At 43.2% G+C, this 23,737-nt stretch overlaps 1 protein-coding gene across 1 annotated transcript in view; it reads right to left on the bottom strand.

Moving 5' to 3' along the window:
• DNAH7 (dynein axonemal heavy chain 7) overlaps positions 1 to 23,737 on the bottom strand; it is a 707,015-nt gene that overhangs the window by 34,076 nt on the left and 649,202 nt on the right. Inside the window, exons 57-58 of the mRNA XM_033944671.1 lie at positions 22,505 to 22,735; positions 16,226 to 16,378 (exon numbers count right to left, since the gene is read on the bottom strand). Coding sequence (XP_033800562.1) covers positions 16,226 to 16,378; positions 22,505 to 22,735 — 384 coding nt within the window. The remainder of the gene's footprint in view (positions 1 to 16,225; positions 16,379 to 22,504; positions 22,736 to 23,737) is intronic.

Here is a 23,737-nt window from a genome sequence, read left to right as displayed (position 1 = left end):
CTAATATATCATCCGCGAATGAGGAAAGATTGAATGTTTTAGATCCAAGAGAGACCCCTGTGATAACCCGGTTTTCCATATTATCTCTTATAAGGGGGATCTAGAACTAAAACAAAAAGAAGAGTGAGCATCCCTGCCTCATCTGCCATGATACTGGGAAAGACTCTGATTCGCAGCTATTCATCTTGATCTTCGCTATGGGTTCATGGTACAAAGCTCGGATACCATACATGAAAAGTCCCAAAAAAGCATAGGCTTGCAGCATATCAAACATAAAGGACCAATTGACTCTGTGGAATGCCTTTTCAGCATCGAAACTAATTAATAAAGATGGTATGGCTTCTAATTTGACCTTATCTAAGGACAATAAGATTTGTCTGATGTTTCTGGTAATTGTACGGCCCCGGACAAAACCACTTGGGGCTGAGCCACAAGAACTGGCAGGACCTGGGCCATCCTATTAGCCAGGATTTTTGTGAATAATTTGGCCTCATAGGCAAGCAGGGATATTGATCTACTGTATATGAATCTGCCAACTAGAGATCCCTTTCAGGCTTCAAAAGGATAGTATTTAGAGTTCCCGCAATGAGTCTGGCAATTTCTCTCCTTCAGTAAAGCAATTAAATATCGCCGCAAGGCAACCTGAAATGTCAGATTGGAGGAGCTTATAAAATTCTACAGTGAGGCTGTTGGTCCCAGGCAACTTGTCTAGTACACTAAGCCCAATATTAGAGTATGCCTCAACTTCTGTAATAGGGCATTTAGATAGGTATAAATTACATCCAAACAAATTGTTCAGTAGCAGTATATAATTGAGCATAGAAATCACAGAAAGCCATGGATATTTCCAGATCTGTACTCTGTGTTTATCCTTTAAGTGTAACACCTGTCTGGGACCCTGAGCTTGAGCTACCAGCCTAGCCAGGAGAGCTCCAGGTTTGTTGGCATGCTTGAATAGTTGAAATTTATAATATTGGGCAGATTTATGGGCCTTTTCGTAAATCAAATGATTAAGGGCTGCTTGGGAGGCCTTATGTAGAGTGGAAGGGGTGGTCCTGTAATGTTGTCTATCATGGCTGACCCTAGCTTCCCATCTCTTAATTTCAGCCTCTCCCACACATCTCTTTGGGGGCGCAATAAGAAATGACCTCTTCCCGGAGATCAACTTTAGCTGCCTCCCAGAAAAGAATGGGTTGAGAGACATGTTCATTATTATCTTTCATATAATTACTCCAGCTAGTGCGGATGAAGTCATGAAATTTGATATCAAAATAAAGATGTCTGGGAAACCTCCATCTCTGCGGCCTGGAGACTCTGTCTGCATCTCATAACTCCAACCAAACAAATGCATGGTCAGAGTCACAGGAAGGACCAATGCCTACCAGGTGCAGCCCAGAGGATAGAGTAGATGAGATAAGTAAGTAATCTATTCTAGATTGAGCCTCTTGCACCCTAAAAAAATGGGTGAATAATCTATGTCCTCCGGATGCAGAAATCTCCAAGAATCTAATAAGTCTAGGGACTCACAGAGAAGAGGTATTCCCTTTGAGTAATTGATAGGCGTAATCCCAGAACAAGAAGATTTATCCATAAGGGGATCAAAAACAGTGTTAAAGGTTGTTTTAGATGCCTAAGTTTATTACTGTCTATGCTTTTGTTCAGTGCCAAACTGTATTACTGCCAAAGGTTTCGCCTTTTCTTCCCTACTCTTGGCTATGCACTCTCCTAACCAAGATGTTAGAATCCATCATATCCACTCAACTCTCATCCTACCTAGAAAGATTTTCTATACTCCTACCCTACCAATTCGGCTTCAGACCCAACTTCAGCACCGAATCCCTATTAGCCTCACTAATCTCTAAGGTACAACAACTTCATTCTCACAACAAATTCACTGTACTTCTACAATTTGACCTCTCCACAGCTTTCGACGTCGTCCATCACGATATCTTAATCTTCCAACTCTCTGAAATAGGCATAAATTCCACAGTCCTAGACTGGTTCTTGAAATTCCTACGCTTACGCTCCTACACTGTTAACATAAACGGTATCTCATCCCCTCCCTGGAAGCCGATATGTGGAGTCCCGCAAGGCTCACCTCTCTCTCCTATCCTTTTCAATATTTACATGTCTTCTCTGAAACTTTTTCACCTATCCCCCCTGGAAACTCTCTACACCTATGCCGACGATATCCTCATCCTCCTCGAGACCGACTCGAACCTCACTAATCTCGCTGAGAACATATCCGCATGTATAATGAACCTCCATTCCTGGGCACATTCTGTACAAATGAAATTGAATGAGTCCAAAACAAAATTACTTTGGCTCGGCCCAATATTAGATCATTTACCCACCTCCATCCCATTATATTCCGGCTCCACTCTTCAGCTTGAGTTTTCAAGCAAAGTCCTTGGCGTCATCATAGACTCCTCTCTCTCCTTCAATGACCACCTCAACTTCATGGTAAAAAAATGCTTCTTTAGTCTTCATATGCTGAGGAAAGTGAGATCGTACTTTCATCATTCTCACTTCATTGTCCTTGTTCAATTCACCATCCTCTCTAGACTGGATTATTGCAACTCCATCTATTTAAGCCTAACTAAAAAAAAAACTCCATAGACTTCAGCTAATCCAGAACGCCGCGGCCAAGCTTATTTTCGCAAAAGGCAAGTTCGACCACGTCTCTCCACTCCTGTCCAAACTTCACTGGCTCCCAATTCACTCCAGAGTCCTCTTTAAATGTGCCTGTTTAGCCTTCAAGATCCTACATGGCATCCTCCCTCCCGTTATCCCACTCTTCTGGAATTCCTCTAACCCTAATTCCACTAGATCCTCCCAAAAACTGAAACTATCATTCCCCTCTACAAAAGGTATATCCCGCTTAGGAAAACTAGGAACATCCCTCCCCTTTAGAACCACAGAACTCTGGAATAACCTCACATCCCCGCTCAGAGTTTCAAGTTCCCTCCAATCCTTCCGCAAACACCTGAAAACTTGGCTCTTTTCAAAAATCTAATACTTCCCGCTTTTTGGTTCCCTGTCCCTCTTTATCTTCCTAGCTCCTTTCCTATAACCCTTCATTGTAGCTCCTTTTCAACCTAACCCTGTAAACTGTGCCAAGCTCTACGCTTGTGGAGATTGTGACAAACCCAGCACCAGCACTAGTTCGGTCCCTAATAGGATCGGGTGCAGAAGAGCTGATCAGATTGATTCTGGCGCTCAACTTGAGGCTGACCTCCCTTGCCCCTATGATCAGAGCAGTAGTGATCTGGAGCAGAGGCAGGCAGACTGGCAACAGCAGCCTCCGGGCTTTAGGGCAGTTAGAGAAGCCACAAGGAATATAGCTGCATTAGATAAACCCAGGCAGAGAAAAGCTGCTTTAGAGCCAAAACCCATCCCCCGCTACAGGCTGAAGGGGATTGGCTCTGAGCTGTTTAAAAGCAGGCTGAGACAAGCAGGAGGAGGAGGAGCGAGTGACCAGGGTGAGTCACTCCCACAGCCTAAGGCAGGTGAGGAGCTGTGGAGCAGAGCAGGAGAGACAACCGTGCCAGATTGGCCCATGCAGGATTTGGAAGAAATCCTTCCCACTTCAAACTTCCAGATTCCAGAACTTGTGGAAAGCATGGAGGTACAAGTAGCTGGCCCTATGCTAGAGAGCCAGACAGAATGTATGGAAACTGAATGAAGAAAGTGAGTAACTGGGAAACCATTAGTGGTTTGTGGTTTTTTTTTCCCTTTTGCCTATGTTTTTCTGCTGTGCAAACAAGCCTGAAGAATGTGAGATAGGTTTGGACTTTATGAGTATTTTTGGGTTAAGAATAACACTTACCTGAATCCTAAACTATGGAAGTGATTTAAAGTCAAGTTTGGAAACAAGAAGCTCAAGATAGAACATTTTAAGTTTGTGTTTTGAACTTTAGAAATCCTGCTGTGGCTCCCGTTCCTGAAGAGCTAATTAGCTTATCTCCCTCAGCTGTTTGTTTTGCCTGCACAGGGAGCTGAGGGAAAAGCTGATCCGTTTGCAAGAGCTATATTGCCTAAAGAGTTTTGGTTTTAATTTGGATTTACAGCAAAGGTTTATTTCAAACTTTATTTGGCTGCTGAAATCTGCTGTTACATGCCTTTGATATTAATGCTGAGAGAAAGTTTGAATTATGAGTGAACACCAGTGTAAAGCAATCCTGAGTCAGAGCACATGACCTCAGGAATAATCAACTACAGGAGATTGCTGTTTTGTGATATCTTTATTTTACAATTGACTTTATTTTTGAATGAAATGCAAAAGTGATTTTTGTTTTATGCTGCATCTTTTTGATCTCTGGGTCAGAATAAACATCATATTCCTATTTGAAGAACTTGGTTTCACTGGTGATATTTGGAAACTCTTTGCTTGCCTTGTCTTTCATAGGCCTAGGCGGTCGCCTAGAGCCACCTGAAAAGTCCTGAAGGTACCCCTGGTTAGAGGGGACACGCCAGAATCCTTGTGTTTGTCACACGACAGCCCGCTGCTGCAGAGGGTTTGTGACAAGATGGCGCGGTATACAAACCTAAGGTTTAGTTTAGTTTAGTTTAGATTAGTATGGAAATGAATGCACTTGATGTGATCTCAGAAAAAAACCTTGTCATATGTGTTGGGTGTGTATACATTTGCTAATATCATTTCTTGATGGTTGACTGATATATTGGCTATAATGACTCATCTTTGGGTATCATGATAAACAAAGTGTTTCTCCACTACCAGATCCTTCCTAAATAGGATAACTAACCATGCTTTTTTGTGTAGGGCAGAGTTATCTATGATATCACCCACCCACCATTGATGAAGTTTTGTGTGTTCTAGCTTGGACAAGTGAGTTTCCTGAAATAAAGCGATATGTGCCCCATGCCTGTTCAACGTCTGTAAGATCTTACTGCATTTTATTGGAGAATGATGCCCCCAACATTTCAAGAGATAATTTTACTAGTCAGAATGCAGTAAACATGGGGGCCAGCACAAGTCACTATTACTCCAACTAAAAGGGGCTCGGGCATCCCAGCCAGTACCTATGCCCCCCAAAAGTGACCAATCCCAAACTATCCTATGAAGGTTGCTTCTTTTTGACTGTCTGAAGAAACCATCACTCATAAATCCCATAAACAACCCTCCCCACCTACTCCTTCCCAATCCCTCTCCCCAGCCCCCCCCCTAAGAAGCAACATGGGCTTCTATCCCATCAATACCACAGCTTTGTAAAAGGGGCTCTTAATGTGTAACTGCAAAAGGGATGCTCAAATGGGAAGGGCATGGGCAGGTCACACTGTGCTAAACTTACAAAATATTTAAAGTTGCAAGCATATATACCAACATTTAAGCATGCACATTTTTACCATTTATAGCAGTGTATCGCAAACTGTGTGCCATGGTAAGATTCTAGGTGTGCTGTGAGAGATAGATGTCTGTCACTGCCGGGCACCAGCACCTATCCTCCTCTCTGCCTCCTGGCGTACCAGAATTTTAGGGTTACAGGACAGAGGGATTTCCAAAACCCAGCAGTTTGTCTGGGTTTTGGAAGGACCCCAAGCTCAGGGCCCCATATGGAAGGCCTCTGAGCATGCGTGAACATTGATGTGAAGATGTCACACATATGCAAGTGATGTCATCGGTTAACATTTGCACATGCTCAGAGGCCCTCTAGATGAGACCCCGAGTTTAGAGTGGCATGGCTGAAAAATATTTACGAGATGGTGTATGTGGTCGCTCCTACATGTAAGTGCATTGCTGTTAACTTATGCTCGTATTTCCATAACAGAATCCGGGCACCCAGATGCTGTTATAGAATATTAGCTTAGTGCTTAATTTTAGCACACTATATAGCAATACCTCCACTGAGTGTTCATAAGGAAAACTAAGATATCTAAATTACAATCATTACACACAGAATAAATTGCATTTTTCTAAAGGAGTGTGTGGCACAGTGGGTTGGAGCTACAGCCTCAGCACCCTTGGGGTTGTGGGTTCAAACCACGTGCTGCTTCCTGTGACCCTGGGCAAGTCACTTAATCCTCCATAGCCCCAGGTACATTAGATAGATTATGAGCCCACCGGGACAGATAGGGAAAATGTTTGAGTACCTGATTGTAAAAAAACGCTTAGATAATCTTGATAGGTAGTATATAAATGCCTAATAAAACTTGAAAACTTAAACTTCAGTTGTTTATTTCCCTTTCCCAAATTTGAGCTTCAAACAAATTTAGGTAAAATTTGTAGGTTACATAAAATCTCATTTATACAAGGTCACAAAGAACATCAGTGGGAGACCCTGGTTCTTAGCTGCTGTTCTAATAATCAGCAGGGCAATTCTAAAACTGGGTTCATACAGTTATATGTGACTCGTGCACATAAGTGGTGCTTTAATTGGCATCTACATTTGCAAGTGCACTGAGGGGGAATTCTTTAAATGGCTTTCAAAAAATGGCCACAAAAAGAAAAAACCCAGTCAATAATGTAGCGGAAAAGATGTCTCCAAAATAACTTACTCAAAAGTAATATCTGGGAAAGTACTAGTAGTCACAAAAAGAAAAAAAAAACCCAGAAGTCAATAAACTAGATTGGTAGTTAGAATTTCTGATACATATTGATGGTCAGGTATGCTCAGAGACCTATTGGACCTAGGAACATCTATAAGATAAGTGCTTACTCTCAGTGAATACTAAACATTTTGAAGCTGAGAAAAGTTATACAGTACCACGATACTGACAAGTCTTTAAACACTGTATGCAATGATTGGATGGTTAGTCCTTATATTTGGGGGTACCTCCAATAGATCTCCAGGTCTCTGAGCATACCTGATCTGACTTCTGGGTTGTTGGGTTTTTTGTGTGACTACTAGAACTTTCCCAGATATCAATTTTGAGTGAGGTGTTGTTTTTTATTTTTTTACATCTTTTCCCCTACATTATTGACTGGATTCAAAAATCGGCATAAAAAAATCTGCCCTATGGGTGCCCTTTATAGAATAATGCATAGTGCCAATAACTATGCCTAACTTTAGGTGTCATACTTACACCTGCTGAAATGTGATGTAAATGCTGGCATCCAAGTAAGGCACACTGAGGTAGTATTCCATAACTATGTGTTCATATTTTCAGAACATCCCTGATACACCCATAACTATGTCCCCTTTTGAGTTACTTGCTATCAGTTAGAAGCCATGTCATACAGAATAGCGCACAGCCAGATGCACATGCAAATTTTAATCAGTGCCAATTAACATCGATAATTGTTTTTTAGCTTGTTAAACAATTAATTTACATTCACATTTTGGCAATTTGGGTGTCATATGTAGAATCCAGGGATAAGCATGTAAGTGCTATAGGGCTAGATTCACTATGGACATGGATTGGATCTGATCCGGGAGGGATCCGATCCAATCCGTGTCCAGGGGGCTGATTCACGAATCGCTCTCATGCAAATGAGGGTGATCGGATTCACGCTCCCAACCGACCGCCTGGATCGCTCTGTAGCGATCCCGACACATGAGCAGACCATACGCAGATGGTCTGTGTATGTGTCGAAGAGCAGCGACTTTTTTTTTTTTTTTTTACTTTTACCTAGCCCAGCGAGGCCATGGTTTTAACCCGCTTTAAACCTGTGGGTTAAAACCATGGGTTCTCACTGCGGGGGAAGGCCAGGGCAGCGCTTGGGGCAGAGAGCAGGAGAATCAGGGGCAGAGAGCCGTGCAGGAGATTCGGGGCAGAGCAGGGCAGCAGGAGAAAAAAGGCAGAGAGTCAGGGCAAGGATCAGGAGAGGAGATTTGAGGCAGAGCATGGTGGCAGGAGAAAAGTCGGGGCAGAGCGCACACGAGAGTCAGGGCAGATAGAGCAGGAGAGTTGGGGGCAGAGAGCTGGAGAGTTGGGGTAGACAGCAGCAGTGAGCAGGAGATGGCAGTCAGAAACCAGTGAATGACTGGTCCTTAGCAGTCGCTTGTTTGTGATCAGCCAACCCAGTCGGTGTTTCAGGGTTTTTGTTAGTGAATTGCTGCCTGTCATCATTTGAATGCTGTTCCACCTCATTTGCATTCGCAGATCGGAGGATGATCGGGACAGAGGTCAGTGAATCGGATCAGAGGGGAATCGGGTCGCAAACCGATTGGTACATGACCAGTGGAGGTGACCAGTGGAGTGCCGCAGGGCTCAGTCCTGGGTCCACTCCTTTTCAACATATTCATAGGGGATCTGACTCAAGGGCTTCAAGGTAAAATAACACTATTCGCTGATGACGCCAAACTATGTAATATAGTAAGTGAATGCAGTTTACAGAATTATATGGCGCAGGACCTGCTTACATTGGAAAGTTGGTCCTCAACCTGGCAGCTAGGCTTCAATGCTAAGAAATGTAAGGTCATGCACCTCGGAAGCGGAAATCCATGCAGGACGTACTTCTTGAACAGAGAAACTTTAACTAGGACTTCAGCAGAACGAGATTTAGGAGTAATCATCAGTGCAGACATGAAACTGCCAATCAAGTGGAGAAGGCTTCATCTAAGGCAAGGCAGATATTGGGTTGTATCAATAGAAGTTTCGTCAGCCGAAAGCCTGAAGTCATAATGCCGTTGTACAGGGTCATGGTGAGACCTCATCTGGAGTACTGTGTGCAATTCTGGAGGCCACATTACAGTAAAGATGTGCGCAGAATTGAATCGGTTCAGCGGACGGCCACCAGGATGATCTCGGGGTTCAAGGGTCTCTCGTACGAAGAGAGACTGAACAAATTGCAGCTCTACACTCTCGAGGAACGTAGGGAGAGGGGAGACATGATCGAAACATTTAAGTACCTCACGGGACGTGTCGAAGTGGAATATGATATTTTCTTTCTCAAGGGACCCTCAGCCACAAGAGGGCACCCGCTCAAACTTAGGGGCGGAAAATTTCATGGCGACACCAGAAAGTATTTCTTCACAGAGAGAGTGGTTGATCATTGGAACAAGCTTCCAGTGCAGGTGATCGAGGCAGACAGCGTGCCAGACTTTAAGAATAAATGGGATATCCATGTGGGATCCCTACGAGGGTCAAGATAAGGAAATTGGATAAGCAGAGTGGGCAGACTTGATGGGCTGTAGCCCTTTTCTGCCGTCATCTTCTATGTTTCTATGATTGGTTTGCTTAGTGAATCTAGTCCATAGTGTGTAACAGCAAGGAGGCATATGGATGTATCTCCTACTTATACACACACCTTATAGAATACTATAAGTTGCACACCTTGCATGGTGCATTTAGGCATGCCAACTTACGACAGCATTACATTGTCCTAAGTGGGCTTGCCTAAATGCAGGTGTATCAATGCAGCCTTACACTATTATTCTGTAACGCAATCCTGGCACCAAAATACAATTATAGAATTGGCACTCAGCACATAGCATTGAGACACTTAACTTGTGCCAAGTTATAGAACTATTCTCTAGATTATATTCCCATTCTAATTGCTGTAGGGTTTAATCTAATCTAATCTAAACCTTAGGTTTGTATACCGCATCATCTCTACATTCGTAAAGCTCGACACGGTTAACAAGAGTTAGGGTAGAAAGGAACTCCAGTGGAGGGAAGAGGCAAAATGAAGAGAAAATTTAGAGGACTAGAATAACCAGAGAGGGAGGAGGAGTTACATTTTTGAGAATAACCAGGTTTTCAGATGTTTACGGAAGAGTTGGAGGGAGCTCAGATTCCTCAGAGGGGAGGTAAGGTTGTTCCAGAGCTGAGTGATTCTGAAAGGGAGGGAAAAACCTAGTTTTCCTACAAGTGAAACGCCTTTTAGAGAGGGAAAGGAAAGTTTCAGTTTTTGGGTGGATCTGGCAGAATTGGGGTTAGAGGAGTTCCAAGAAAGAGGAATGAAGGGAGGGAGAATACCGTGTAGGATCTTGAAAGTGAGGCAGGCACATTTGAAGTGGACTCTGGAGATAATCGGAAGCTAGTGGAGCTTGGATAATAGCGGTGGGACGTGGTCGAATTTGCTTTTTGCGAAGATAAGCTTAGCAGCGGTATTCTGAATCTGCTGGAGTCTTTGAAGGTTTTTCTTTGTTAGGCTAAGGTAGATAGAGTTGCAGTAGTCCAGTCTGGAAAGGATGGTGGATTGGACAAGGACGGCAAAGTGTTTTTGATGGAAACAGGATCTCACTTTTCTCAGCATGTGAAGGCTGAAGAAACATTTTTTTTACTAGGGAGTTGAGGTGGTCGTTGAAGGAAAGTGTAGAGTCAATGAAGACCCCCAGAACTTTACTAGAATATTCAAGCTGCAGAGTGGGGCCAGAGGACAGTGGGATGGAGGTGGGCAGTTGGTCCAATTTTGGGCCGAGTCAGAGAAGTTTTGTTTTAGATTCATTCAGTTTCATCTGCACAGTGTGGGCCCAGGATTGAAGGTTCGATATACATGAGGATATGTTCGCCGAGAGGTTGGTGAGGTTCCGGTCGGTCTCGAGGAGGACAAAGATGTCGTCTGCGTAAGTGTAGAGTGTTTCAAGGTGGGAGAGATGGAGGAGTTTAAGGGAGGACATATAAATGTTGAAGAGGATAGGAAAGAGAGGTGAGCCTTGCGGGACTCCACAGATCGGGTTCCAGGGGGAGGAAGAAGTGCCCTTCATGTTGACTATGTAGGAGCGGGAGCGTAAGAACTTCGAGAACCAGTCAAGGACTGTGGAGTTTACGCCTATCTCGGTGAGTTGGTAAATTAGAATATCATGATGGACGACATCAAAAGCTGCAGAGAGGTCGAATTGAAGAAGGACGGCGAACTTGTTGCGAGAATGGAGATATTGAACTTTTGAGATTAAGGAGGTCAGAAGGGATTCGGTGCTGAAATTGGGACGGAAGCCGTATTGGTAGGGTTGAAGAATGGTGAATTTCTCAAGGTAGGAAGATAGTTGAGTGGATATGATGGACTCTAGCATCTTGGTAAGAAGGGGGATGTTAGCTATTGGATGTTAGCTGGATGGTGTAGAGGGGTCAAGCTCAGGTTTTTTCAGTAGTGGGGTTAAGGAAATATGGCCCATTTCTGGGGAGAAGAGACCCGAATGGAGGGCGGAGTTTATGAGAATGGTAAGAGATGAGATGGCCTGAGGGGGAGTGTTCTCGTAGAGGTAGGAGGGGAAAGGATCCAAGGTACAGTTGCAGGATTTCAATTTGAGGCAGAGATTATAGACCAGGGATTCGGAAACAAGTTCGAAGGAAAACCAGGATCTGTCTTCTGGGATAGGGTAGGAGTCTGTTGGGATAGGGTTGGGGTCAATTGGAATCAGAGATTTGTAGGAGATTGCAGGTGGGAAGGAGCGCCTCAAGATGGAGACCTTATCGTTGAAGAACTTTGCTAGAGAATCGGCTGAGGGGGAGGAGGGAAGTATGGAGTCATTTTTGGAGGTTAAGGAATGCCAGATGTTAAATAATGTGCTACTCTGATTGTTGGATTTGGAGATTTTGTCACCGTAGAAGTTTTTCCTTGCTTTTTTTAGATTTTAATGTTGACCCTCCAGGAGAGTCTGTCTGTAGGGGATTTAGATTTTTTTCCATTTTCGTTCCAGAGCATGGCATTTCTGTTTCAGTTCTCTGTGGTATGGGAGGTACCAAGGGGCCTTACGGGAGTAGGAAATGGTTTTAGTGGAGAGAGGGGCGAGGGAATGGAAGGTGGACTCAGAGAGGGCGACCCAATTTTGCCAGTTAGATTCTGGTTCTGCAGGTTTAGAGATGGGGGAAAATTTGTCGAGAAAATTGATCCAGAACAGATTGCACGAGATTTTTTAATGAAAGGTAATAGAATTTGAGGTGCGGGATGGGGGCCTGAGATGTGACATGAAAATGGGGAGACAGAAGGCCCCTAGGTAGTGGTCGGACCAGGGGACAATTTCCCAGCGAATGTCGTCAGTTGAGGTTTTGTGAGTAGTAGTGTGTGGCCTTTTTCGTGGGTTGGGGAGAGTGTGGGGGGGGAAGCCTAAAGCGGAGAGAAAGCTATTAAATTTGGATGTATCCTTGTTGGTGACATCTTCAAGGTGGAGACTGATGTCTCCGATGATCAGTAATCTTTGAAATTTGAGGAAGGCGTTTCTTATGGTTTCAAAGACAAGTTCGGAGGAATTGTTCCAAGGGGCAGGTGGGCTTTATAGAAGCAGGATACTCAGAGGATGAGGGTGGAATTCGTCATTGACTGAGGCTAACATGTATTCTAATGAGGAGTGGCTGACCTTTTCAAGGAGTTGGACATTGAAGAATGATTTGAAAAGGAGGGCCAGGCCGCGTCCTCTTCGGTTGGTTCTGGGAGAGAAGAGGCCTTGGTAGCCGTGGGAACAGAGTTCGTTTTGAGTAAATTGGTCATCTTTTGTGATTCAAGATTCTGTGATGAATAGGAATCCGGGGTCAGAATCCTCAAGTAGGTCCTTCAAGATTTGTATCTTATTGCAAGCAGATCTGGCATTGCAATAGAGTGTTGGGACTAGGATGAGAGAATGTGAGGCAAGGTTGGGGGGAGTGGAAGCGAGGACAGGTTTTAGAGAGGCATGGTTGACTTTGCAAGGGTTTTTATAGGATGGGTGGTGTTTGGGGTGAATGAGCGTGGTAATTCTGAGACCAGGGCAGATATTGCGAGCATTTGTAGAATTGAGGAGGTTGGGGGCAGGGGGTGTCAGGCAGGGGAAGAGTTTGAGAGAAGAGAAGAATAGGAGAAGAAGGAGCCATGAAGGTGGCTTCATGATGAGAGATTAGAAATCTATGGGTTAGATGGCCTGTTTAAGGCGTGTGAGAGTAGGTTAAGGATGGAGGAGCGACTAGGTAATAACGTACTAGGTATCAGCACAAACGATATTGGACAGATCTAGTAAAGCATTTCTGAATTGGAGTTATTCTGAAAATGATCTCGTGGAAGGGGGATGAAGATAATCTGGCTATCAAATCGGCATTCAAATTAGCATAGATTTTTGGATATAATAGGCATTTAACAAATTAGTTAAGAATTGACAACAATTAATTGACAAAAATTAAGAAGACAGCAAGCATTTAACAGATTATAAGATTCAACAGGTATTTAAGATAATTTTTTGATTACTTTTGCTTTATGTATATATATATATTTTTTTTGAGAGCTAGTAAATGAACTTTACAGTTGGATGGTTTCACGATTATGCTTAACGATGAAAGATTTCACAATTAGACTTAAACATGGGGAAAGATTCCCCTGCTGGCTCGGGGGGGGGGGGGGGAGCGGAGCGGTGCTCGAGACCCAGTGATGTGGCCGCTGTTTTCGGTTGGCGATAGCCCACTTGAAGGGAGAAAAGTTTCCCCTGCTTCCCATTCGATCTCACCTCTGCTGGAACGGGGGAGGAGTGGAGATGAGGCCAGGTGCCCTGCTGGAAAGGGCTCCCAAAACTGGCCGCTGGTGCCGAGTGCCGTTAGCGCTGCTTCTCTTTAGTTCTCTCCCCTGCTGGAACGGGGGAGGGGTGGAGATGAGGCCAGGTGCCCTGCTGGAAAGAGCTCCTGAAACTAGCCGCTTGGAGGGAGAAACTGGCCGCTTGAAGGGAAAAAAGTTTCCCCTGCTTCCCTTTCAATCTCACCTTTGCTGGAACAGGGGAGGAGTGGAGATGAGGCCAGGTACCCTGCTGGAAAGGGCTCCCGAAACTGGCCGCTGGTGCCGAGTGCCGTTAGCGCTGCTTCTCTTTAGTTCTCTCCCCTGCTGAAATGGGAGAGGGGTGGAGATGAGGCCAAGTGCCCTGCTGGAAAAGGCTCCCGAAACTGGCCGCTGGTGCCGAGCGCCATTAGCGCTGCTTCTCTTTAGTTCTCACCCCCGCTGGAACGGGGGAGGGGTGGAGATGAAGCCAGGTGCCCTGCTGGAAAGGGCTCCTAAAACTGGCCGCTTGAAGGGAGAAACTGGCCGCTTGAAGGGAGAAAAGTTTGAAGGGAGAAAAGTTTCCCCTGCTTCTCTTTCGATCTCACCTCTGCTGGAACGGGGGAGGAGTGGAGATGAGGCCAGGTGCCCTGCTGGAAAGGGCTCCCGAAACTGGCCGCTGGTGCCGAGTGCCGTTAGCGCTGCTTCTCTTTAGTTCTCTCCCCTGCTGGAATGGGGGAGGGATGGAGATGAGGCCAAGTGCCCTGCTGGAAAAGGCTCCCGAAACTGGTGCCGCTGGTGCCGAGCGCCGTTAGCGCTGCTTCTCTTTAGTTCTCACCCCCGCTGGAACGGGGGAGGGGTGGAGATGAAGCCAGGTGCCCTGCTGAAAAGGGCTCCCAAAACTGGCCGCTTGAAGGGAGAAAAATTTGAAGGGAGAAAAGTTTCCCCTGCTTCCCTTTCGATCTCACCTCTGCTGGAAAGGGGGAGGAGTGGAGATGAGGCCAGGTGCCCTGCTGGAAAGGGCTCCCGAAACTGGCCGCTGGTGCCGAGTGCCGTTAGCGCTGCTTCTCTTTAGTTCTCTCCCCTGCTGGAATGGGGGAGGGATGGAGATGAGGCCAAGTGCCCTGCTGGAAAAGGCTCCCGAAACTGGTGCCGCTGGTGCCGAGCGCCGTTAGCGCTGCTTCTCTTTAGTTCTCACCCCCGCTGGAACGGGGGAGGGGTGGAGATGAAGCCAGGTGCCCTGCTGAAAAGGGCTCCCAAAACTGGCCGCTTGAAGGGAGAAAAATTTGAAGGGAGAAAAGTTTCCCCTGCTTCCCTTTCGATCTCACCTCTGCTGGAAAGGGGGAGGAGTGGAGATGAGGCCAGGTGCCCTGCTGGAAAGGGCTCCCGAAACTAGCCGCTTGGAGGGAGAAACTACTTGCTTCTTCTTGTATGCTATATTAAATTCTCATTCTGAGGTAGAATAATATATAACTTTCTACACTTTGAGTGAGACCTTAGCAATTTTCTCAAATGTAAGCTGAAAATGTTTAAAGAATGCTATTGCAAAATGACTCATAAAGTAGTTGATGTAAATGTATCATTTTTTTGAAATTAAGAAAAATATGCATATGTAACTGCATCTATGCTGGCAATTTTGGAAACAGAAATGGTTTGGATGTTACATAGCCAAGTCAAAAGAACGTTATTCTCAATTTATTCAAAATCTTGCATTTATTTAGTTTCTGTGCATGTTGCAATATATACACTGTCCTATTTTAGCTTTGGTAAACCTTTAGAATAGTTTTCAGTTTAAATGACTTTTATATGATCTAGGACCTAGGCATCATTACTAAGGTGACAATACGTCCTGTTTTGAACAGGACCATCCCGTTTTTAGATCCCCTGTTCCGTTGGCCACACACACAGGTTCGACACGCTGAAATGTCCCGTTTTCAGGGACAGTGTCCCAAAGCTGTGCGTGGGGACAACGGGACCGGCGATCGCTTCCCTTCCCTTGCTGCCGCGCCAAAGCTAGCCTCCTTCCAGCGCCCTATTCAACCCCCCCGGTCCGCCTCTGCTGCTGCTTACTAGCCGCTCTCCAGTGCCGATTCAAACCACACCCCTCCCCGGTCTGCCACTGCTACTGCTTGCCGCCCAGAAGCCTTCTTCCCGACGTCAATTCTGACATTGGAGAGGAAGTTCCAAGCCAGCCAGGCAGCGATTGGCTGGCCTGGAATATGCTCTCCGATGTCAGAATTGACGTCGGCGGCGGGGGGGGGGGTTTGAGGAAAAAAATAAATGGTCACCTTAATAATTACTGATCCTCAATATTGGTTCTAATATGAAAAACCTCCAAAATATAAAATCTCTACTGTATTTATAGCAGGTTTTTAAATGCATTGATGAACTCACAAGTACAGTATACCACAAACACACAAGTTAGGCCATGTTAATTCTTTATATCCATAAAGTAATGGTATGTATTATATAGTAATACTAAGTTTCACTTGAACTTGATATAAAACTGTAGTGCAATACTATTTTTTTATTTATTCCTCCCATCATACCTGGGGAGGGTGCAAACATTCTGTCAAGAAGTATGGAGTTCTTCAAAGTGACTATTTTAGAAGATAATTATCCCCTCCTTTTACTAAACTACGATAGCAGTTATTAGTGCAGGGAGCCGTGCTGAATGCTCCGTGTCGCTCCCGACACTCATAGGAACTCTGAGCATTGGGAACAGCATGGAACATTCAGCGCGGCTCCCTGGGCTAATAACCGCTATCGCGGTTTAGTATAAGGGGGCGTATGTGTTTATGTGATACCATGGAACCAAGTCATTTGAATCCTACAAATAATGCAGAAAGTCAAGAATAAGAATATTAATGCTAATCATAGTGTACTCACCTTCAAGAATTTAAGTCTTGTAAGAAAATCATTTACATAACTGCCAAGGGGCTTGAGACTTGGATAAGACTTTTTCATCCACATTCCAGGGATTTTCCCAGTCAGAATGCTACTTACTACTTCTTCCAACTCAGCAGACATAACGACCAAACCCTAGAACAGATTTTTTTTGTGGCAGAGAAAAATACATGAGAAACAATAATAGTTTTAGAGGTGATAATGCACTGGTATTGGCTTTAATCACCAGCTTAATACTGATCTGGCGTCTTCCAAATGATAATGATTTAATGGTTATAAGATAACTTTTTAAACCAATCTATGAGCATGAATAACAACATGGATTTCAATGTTAGCCCAATTATCAGCCAAGTAGAAAGTTTAAAAATCCAAGAGGCTGCATGGCTTAAGACCAATACCTGTAGGAGCAGCTTTGACATGCATTTTCAAAAAGGCCCATCTTATATTCAAGACAATTGTATAGCCTTTATTGGTAAGTTGGTGGTGTGGTACAGCCTTTACTTATAAAATTAAAATTCTGAATATAGCTTAAGGAGCTCATTAAAAAAAAAAAAAAAAAAAAAAGATGTCCAAAAAAATGGCATAACCTGGCACTTGGACATTTTCTTGCCAAAATATCCAAGTACTGATTTTTGAAACCAACTTTCTAGATGTTTTGCTAAGCTTTTTGTCCATTGAGCATGGGGGCATGTTATAGGCAGGATTTGGGCTTGCTTAGCGCTTGGACATCTTGTGACGATAAACATTTCTCAAGACATCCAGGACACCATTTAGATATCTCAAGCTAGACCTGTTTTAAAAGCATCTAAGTGCCAAAAAAAGTACCTAAACTGACCAGATAACCACTGGAGGGATTAAGCCATGACCCCCCCACCCACACACACACTCCCCCAGTGGTCAATGACTTCCTCCCACCCCACCCCCAAAGATGTGAAAGAAACAGTACATACCTGTCTCTATAACATAAGCACCTGGTATTAGAAATTCAAGTAGAGCATCATACAGGTGTCTTAAATAGATTGGTGGGTGAGAAGAGGGCTTTAGATTTGTTAGAAACTGGACAACCTGGAGCTTGTTATGAAAGGATGGACTCCATCTTAACTGGGATGGAACCAGATTGCTGGCGCTAACATTTAAAAAGGAGATAGAGCAGTTTTTAAACTGAGAAGGGGGGAAAAGCCGACAGTTGCCCAGGAGCGGATGGTTCTGTGTAAAGTATCCTTGAAGGATACTATTGAAAAAGGAGATTGAGGGAGTTCCAATAGAGAGGTTTCAATAATGGTGAAAGAAAGCTAGGAGTGTGTAAGAGTAAGGCAAAATGAAAGACTCAAATTTTCCTTGTCATCTTCTCATCAGTCTGTAGATACAAGGAAAAAACACAATTTGAAATGTCTGTATACAAATGCTAGAAGCCTAAAATATAAAATAGGAGAGTTAGAGTATATAGCACTGAATGATGAGGTAGATATAATAGGCATCTCAGAGACCTGGTGGAAAGAGGACAATCAATGGGACACTGTATTACCTGGGTACAAATTATATCACAAAGATAGAATAGATCCCTGTTTGATGAAGTATTCCTGTGCCCGATCATTTGACTATGGAGAGGAGTTTGACACAGTGGAGCCTATTTGAGAGCATAAACCAGCGTCAGATCTGCAGCCAAAGTGGAACCAGGACAGAAATTCAGCTGTCTGGTTTTTATTGCACATATGCCTTGCAAGATTAACTTTGTGTTAGCATATTGAACTTCTTCTAGTAATGTATGAGACAAGCTGTCAATCTGAAAGTTTTTTTGTGGCAGTATGGTGAAAGAAGGCTTATAAAGAGAAATGAAATCTGGGGTTATAAGTGAAGTTTTCTTTAGACCTATAGAGTTAAACTGAGGTCTTTTTCTCCACTTTGTTTTGTGTGTTTTTTTTCTTTTTGCTTGTCCTTCCTCAAGTGTGGGTTTAGGTATTCAGTCTTCTTATACTTGTGCTTGCACATTTATATATGTTTGAGATATATACATATATATATAATTTTTTTTTTTTAAATGGTTATATAAGTGCGCTACTCTCAACATTAGAGTGGTATGATTTCAATTACCCCAACTGGTTAAACGATACATCAGGGAGTGTTAGGGAGGCAAATTCCTAGATATCATAAATGATTGCTTCTTGGAGCAACTGGTCCAGGAACTGAAAAGAGGGGGAGCTATTTTAGATTTGGTCATTAGTGGAATGCATGATATAATACAGGAGGAAACTGTGTTGGGTACACTGGGCTACAGTGATCATAATGTGATCAAATTTGAGCTCATACCTGGAGTGATGTAGCAAAATAAATCTACTTTAGCGGCATTTAATTTTCAAAAGGGTGATTATGATAAAATGAGGAAAATGGTTAAAAAGAAGGTAAAAGGATCCTTTACAAAGGTTAGAACTATAAACCAGGTGTGGATGTTATTTAAAAATACCATCGTGGAAACCCAGATCAGTTGTATTCCACATATTAACAAAGATGGAAAGAAGAGAAAACAAGAGCCAGCATGGTTAAAAGGTGAAGTGAAAGAGGCTATTAGAGCAAAAAAACATCCTTTAAAGAATGGAAAAAGGATCCAAATAAAGAAAATAAGACTAGACATAAGCACTGGCAAGTTAGATACAAAGCATTGATAAAGAAAGCTAAGAAAAAATATGAAGAAAAACTTGCCAAAGAGGAAAAAATTCATACTAACAATTTTTTTATATACACCAGAAGCAGAAAACCTGTGAGGGACCACTGGATGATCAAGGAGCAAAAGGGGTGCTCAGGGAGGATAAGGCCATAGCAGAGAGACTGAATGAATTCATTGCTTCAGTCTCTATGGAAAAAGATGTATGAGATCTACCTGAACCGGAAATGATTTTTAAGAGTGATGATGTGGAGGAACAGAAAGAAATTTCTGTGAATATGTACTAAATCAAATTGACAAGTTAAAAAAGTGATAAATCATCTGGACCAGATGGTATACATCCCAGGGTACTATAAGAACTCAAACATGAAATTGCTGATCTGTTCTTAGTGATCTGTAACCTGTCGCTAAAATCATCTGTTGTACCTGAAGATTGGAGAGTGGCCAATGTTTTGCCAATTATTAAAAAGGGTTCCAGGGGAGATCTGAGAAATTATAGATTGGTAAGCTTGACTTCAGTGCCCAGCAAAATAATGGAAACAGTTATAAAAATATAAAATTGTGGAACATGTAGACAAATGTGATTTAATGGGAGCACTGGAGCTATTACAGCTGCGGCTGGTGCTTAAAACCACACTACAGTTTTGTTAAAGCAGGGGGGGGGGGTTAGTTATTTGTTGCATGAAAAAAATAGACGTTTTGCCTAGAAAGGCTGCATCAAAGGCAAAACTAAATCAATACAGTATATATGGTCACGTTGGGTTTGTGTTATAATAAATTGTTCACATCTACATCTTCTGGTCTTTTTTCTATTGCTTGCTGCTTGGATTTCGTGCAGATCATCACATCTCCATTGTTTTTGTATGAAAAAAAAATATTCATTCTGCTGTGTTTTAAATGTATTACTAAATAACTTCAGTGCATGCCTCCGAGTCTTTGTGTTTTTGGAAAGAGTAAACATGTGATTCACATCTACCTGTTCCACTTTGTTCATTATTTTATAGACCTTTATCATATATCCCCTCAGCCATGTCTTATACAAACTGAAGAGCCTTACCCTCTTTTAGCTGTTCCTTCCCCTTTATCAGAATTGCACACAATAGGATAGATTCTGTGAAGACTACCCAGAAACCAAGCACTTGGCAGTAATTCTATAACACCATTTAAGCGTGTAATTGGCATTATAGAATAATGACTATGTCCACACATGCACATGCACTTTTGGGTGCCCCTGCTTATGCCAACTGAAAGGCTGATATAAATGTGGGCACCTAAAGATGGCAGATGCATGCGTACATGCAGATATTCTATAAACTGGGTACACTGGTCCTGGGCATGTCCTTGACCTACCCATGCCCTTCCCACAACAAAACCCTTTTGCAGATGTGTACCCTTTAAGTAGCATATACAGTTAGGAAACAGCAAATTAGGACAGTCGCACATGCAACTTCAGATTGTTGCCAATTAGTGCCAATAAACTCCAATTATAACAAATAATTGGCTGTTAAGTTCAATTAAAAGCCTATTATTATATTAATGTGAACATGCAGCTGCCCTTTATTCTATAACAGTGCATGTACATTTGAACACCAATGGGCTCATTTAAAAAAAAAGAAATATGTCCAAAGGATGGCATATACCAGGACGTCCAACTGCCAACTTATGAAACCGTCTTTCTGAATGTGCCCTACTGCTTTGTTAGCATGTCTGTGTGACTATTTCATTACAATGCTGGGCCCTCCCAATTCCAAACGGTCTAGATTTGGATGTTTTGAACTTGGACGTTTTTCTTGTCGAAAATGGCCACAACAGTTAGGCATCGAAAGGTTGGACGTCCTGACGGCCAAAACATCTACGCAAACAACAACAACAAAAAAATTGAACATCTAGTAGTTTAAAAATGGGTGTTTCTCGGCCCCAGCTTGCGATAAATGTCTGAAGTCGAAGATGGATGTACCATCGAAAATGTCCCTCTAAGCATCAACATGTGCATACTTTGCACAGAAGCATTATGATTTCCTTAGTTTTATTTTCTATTTCGTTCCTAATAATTCCTTATATTCTATTTGCTTTTCTGGCTGCCACTGCACAATGAGCAGAAAATTTCAACATATTGTTCACATTGATGACTAGATCTAGAGAATGACACAGGGATCGTTTACCGCGGTAAACCGCGGGTCACTGCGGACTCGGCATCTTCTCCCCAGCTCCTCTTGCGCCTTTTTTACCTTCAGGAGCCAGCCATGTCACGATGAAGACAGAAGGAACCTAAAACCAAAGCCTTAGACCAATGTGATTTGAAGAATAAAATTATCAGACAACAAAAAGAAAAAAAAAAAATTTATTTTATATTTTGTGATTAGAATATTTCAGATTTGAAATATGTATCCTGCTAGAGCTGGTATTAGACATAACTGGGGACTGCAAAGTCCAGGCTGTGCTTCTTTAGCTTCCAGCTGGCTTAGGGCTCTCTCTCTGACCAAGGGGCAGTTGCCTAGTTGCACTCCCCTAACATTTTTCTTGCCATGTGTGACTAAAGTATTCTGTTAGCTTGATTTATCTATATAGCATTCTGTAGTAATTTGGTTTGTTCAATTTTCACAATAGTGAAGGGGATATTTGTGAAAGGGAAGGGAGATGGGTTTTGTTGAACCTTGCTCTGTTTTATTTGTGTTTATAAAATGACAATTGTCAGAGGAGAAGCTTCCACCCACACACATACGACTGCAGGGCGGCACAGGAAGGCTTTGCTGGCATTAGTTTCTTTTCTAAAGTGCCACGAAGGTAAGGGGGAGGGAGGGAGATAGATTTGGCTGGAAGTAGGGAGGAAGGGAAGGGGCCGCGCGCACGATCGGTAACCACGCGCCTTCCCTCCCTTAAGTTTCTTTACACCGCGAAGGTAAGGGGGAGGGAGGGAGATTCTCGGGCCGCTGAAGGGTGGTGAGGTGGTGATAGGGAAGGGTGGATGCTGCAGGGACAGGGCAGTGAAGGGGTTGGCGGGGACGGGGCAGGGCTAGGGCGGTGAAGAGGACGGAGGGTTCGGAGACGGGGCGGTGAAGGAGACGGTGGGGACGGTGTGGTGAAGGGGACGGTGGTCCGGTGACGGGGCAGTGACGGGGACAGATTTTTTCCTCGTGTCATTCTCTAACTAGATCCTTTTCTTAATGTGGACCTGTGCATCGTGTAGCTAGAGTTTGGATTGCTCTTGGACTGGATTAGGCAGATTTTTCTGTTTTTGCAATGCAATAGAAGTTGTTATATGCTGTATTTTCAATTCAATCCTACAAATCAAATAAACCCCCTTCTTTAATAACACGTAGTGTGAGTTTTAGCGCCAGCATCGGTGGTAACTGCTCTGAAGCTCATAGATTTCCTTTGAGCGTCGGAGCAGTTACCACTGCTGTCGGCGCTAAAACCCGTGCTACGCAGTAGTAAAGGAGGAGGAACGTTAGCTGTTCGTATAATTAATTATAGGACAGTAAAATTTCTATGAGGCATAATCAGATTAGCCATGTTAATAAAGTATTTAGAGAATGTAAAGGAAAAAAATATAATTCATTCTAAAAAAGTTATTTCTCCCCTCTTTAATTTATGGTTCATACCTTAATAGCTTTCTGAATGTTGATGCAGGAGTCTGTGATGGTAAACAAAAGTTTGTTGAAACGACCCATCTCCTGAACAAGTACTGTATTCATGCTCTGTGTGTAGGTTGTTGGGTATCTCCTCATAGCAGCCTCAATATCAAAATTTGGAGGAAGTTTGCTGAGAATGTCAGCAGAAACTTCAAAAACTGTTTCATCTGATGATTTTCCTTCACCACCTGATGTTCGAGACTATGGTGATAATAATTACAAAATTAGAGCTCTTTAAATGACACCTTGAATATTGTGTATGAACAGATATAAACTAGCAGATTCATTGTTTTACACATTAGGGGTCATCAAATCCAATCCAGGGGTATAGCCATGGAGTGGGCCTGGCTCATGCAATTTGGGCACAGGCACACACACCCAGCAGCCACAGGCTGATGGCAGTAGTTCCAACATGCTGTCGGAAGCTGACCCGGATGCCTTCCCTCTGACGCGTTTGCGTTTTGCCTCAGAGGGAAGGCATGTAAGAACAGCTGCTGGCAACCTGAAGAGAAACAGAAATGCTGCACGGGCTGGAAGGGAAAAAAAGGGAATGAAAAAAAGAGGCTGCTGCAAAGGCTAGGGGTGTGGAAAGAGGGGAAAAGAGAGATGCTGCATGGGCTAGGGAGTGGGAACGGAGGGAAAGAAATAGAAAGAATGCCGCACAGATTGGGAAGGGAGGGAAAGAGAGAGGCCTGCTCACTTTGGCCTCAAGACTGCCTAAAATTGACTTTCTAGCTATGCCACTGATCCAATTATTAAGGCCCACAACTCAGTCTGGATTTCCATAATTAATGTATATGAGTTCTATTTGCATTCAATGTAAATGTAGATAAATCTCATACATATTCATTGTGAAAATTCTAAAAACTAGGCTTGGTTGTGGACCTCAATGACTGGATTTGAGGACCCCCTGTCTTACATGAACAAAAACAAATGGATAGGCCTACTGGTATTACCTGAACTTCACAAATTATACTACACTGAACCTGGGGGTTATCCTTTAAAGAAATGTATATACTGTTATAAATATTTATATCAGTAGTTCTCAAACCTCTCCTCTTCAGTTTGGTTTTCAGGATATCCATGATGTATCCATCATGTATTCATGATGTATGGAAATCTGCCTCCTGTATATGCAATATTACTATATAAAATTGATTGTGACAAGTCAAAAGAGTTCTAGATAACTATTTAAAACCTGTT

The sequence above is a fragment of the Geotrypetes seraphini genome, chromosome 5 (assembly GCF_902459505.1).
Source record: "Geotrypetes seraphini chromosome 5, aGeoSer1.1, whole genome shotgun sequence".
NCBI classification, from domain to species: Eukaryota; Metazoa; Chordata; class Amphibia; order Gymnophiona; family Dermophiidae; genus Geotrypetes; species Geotrypetes seraphini.
This window is presented reverse-complemented; position numbering and strand designations above follow the sequence as displayed.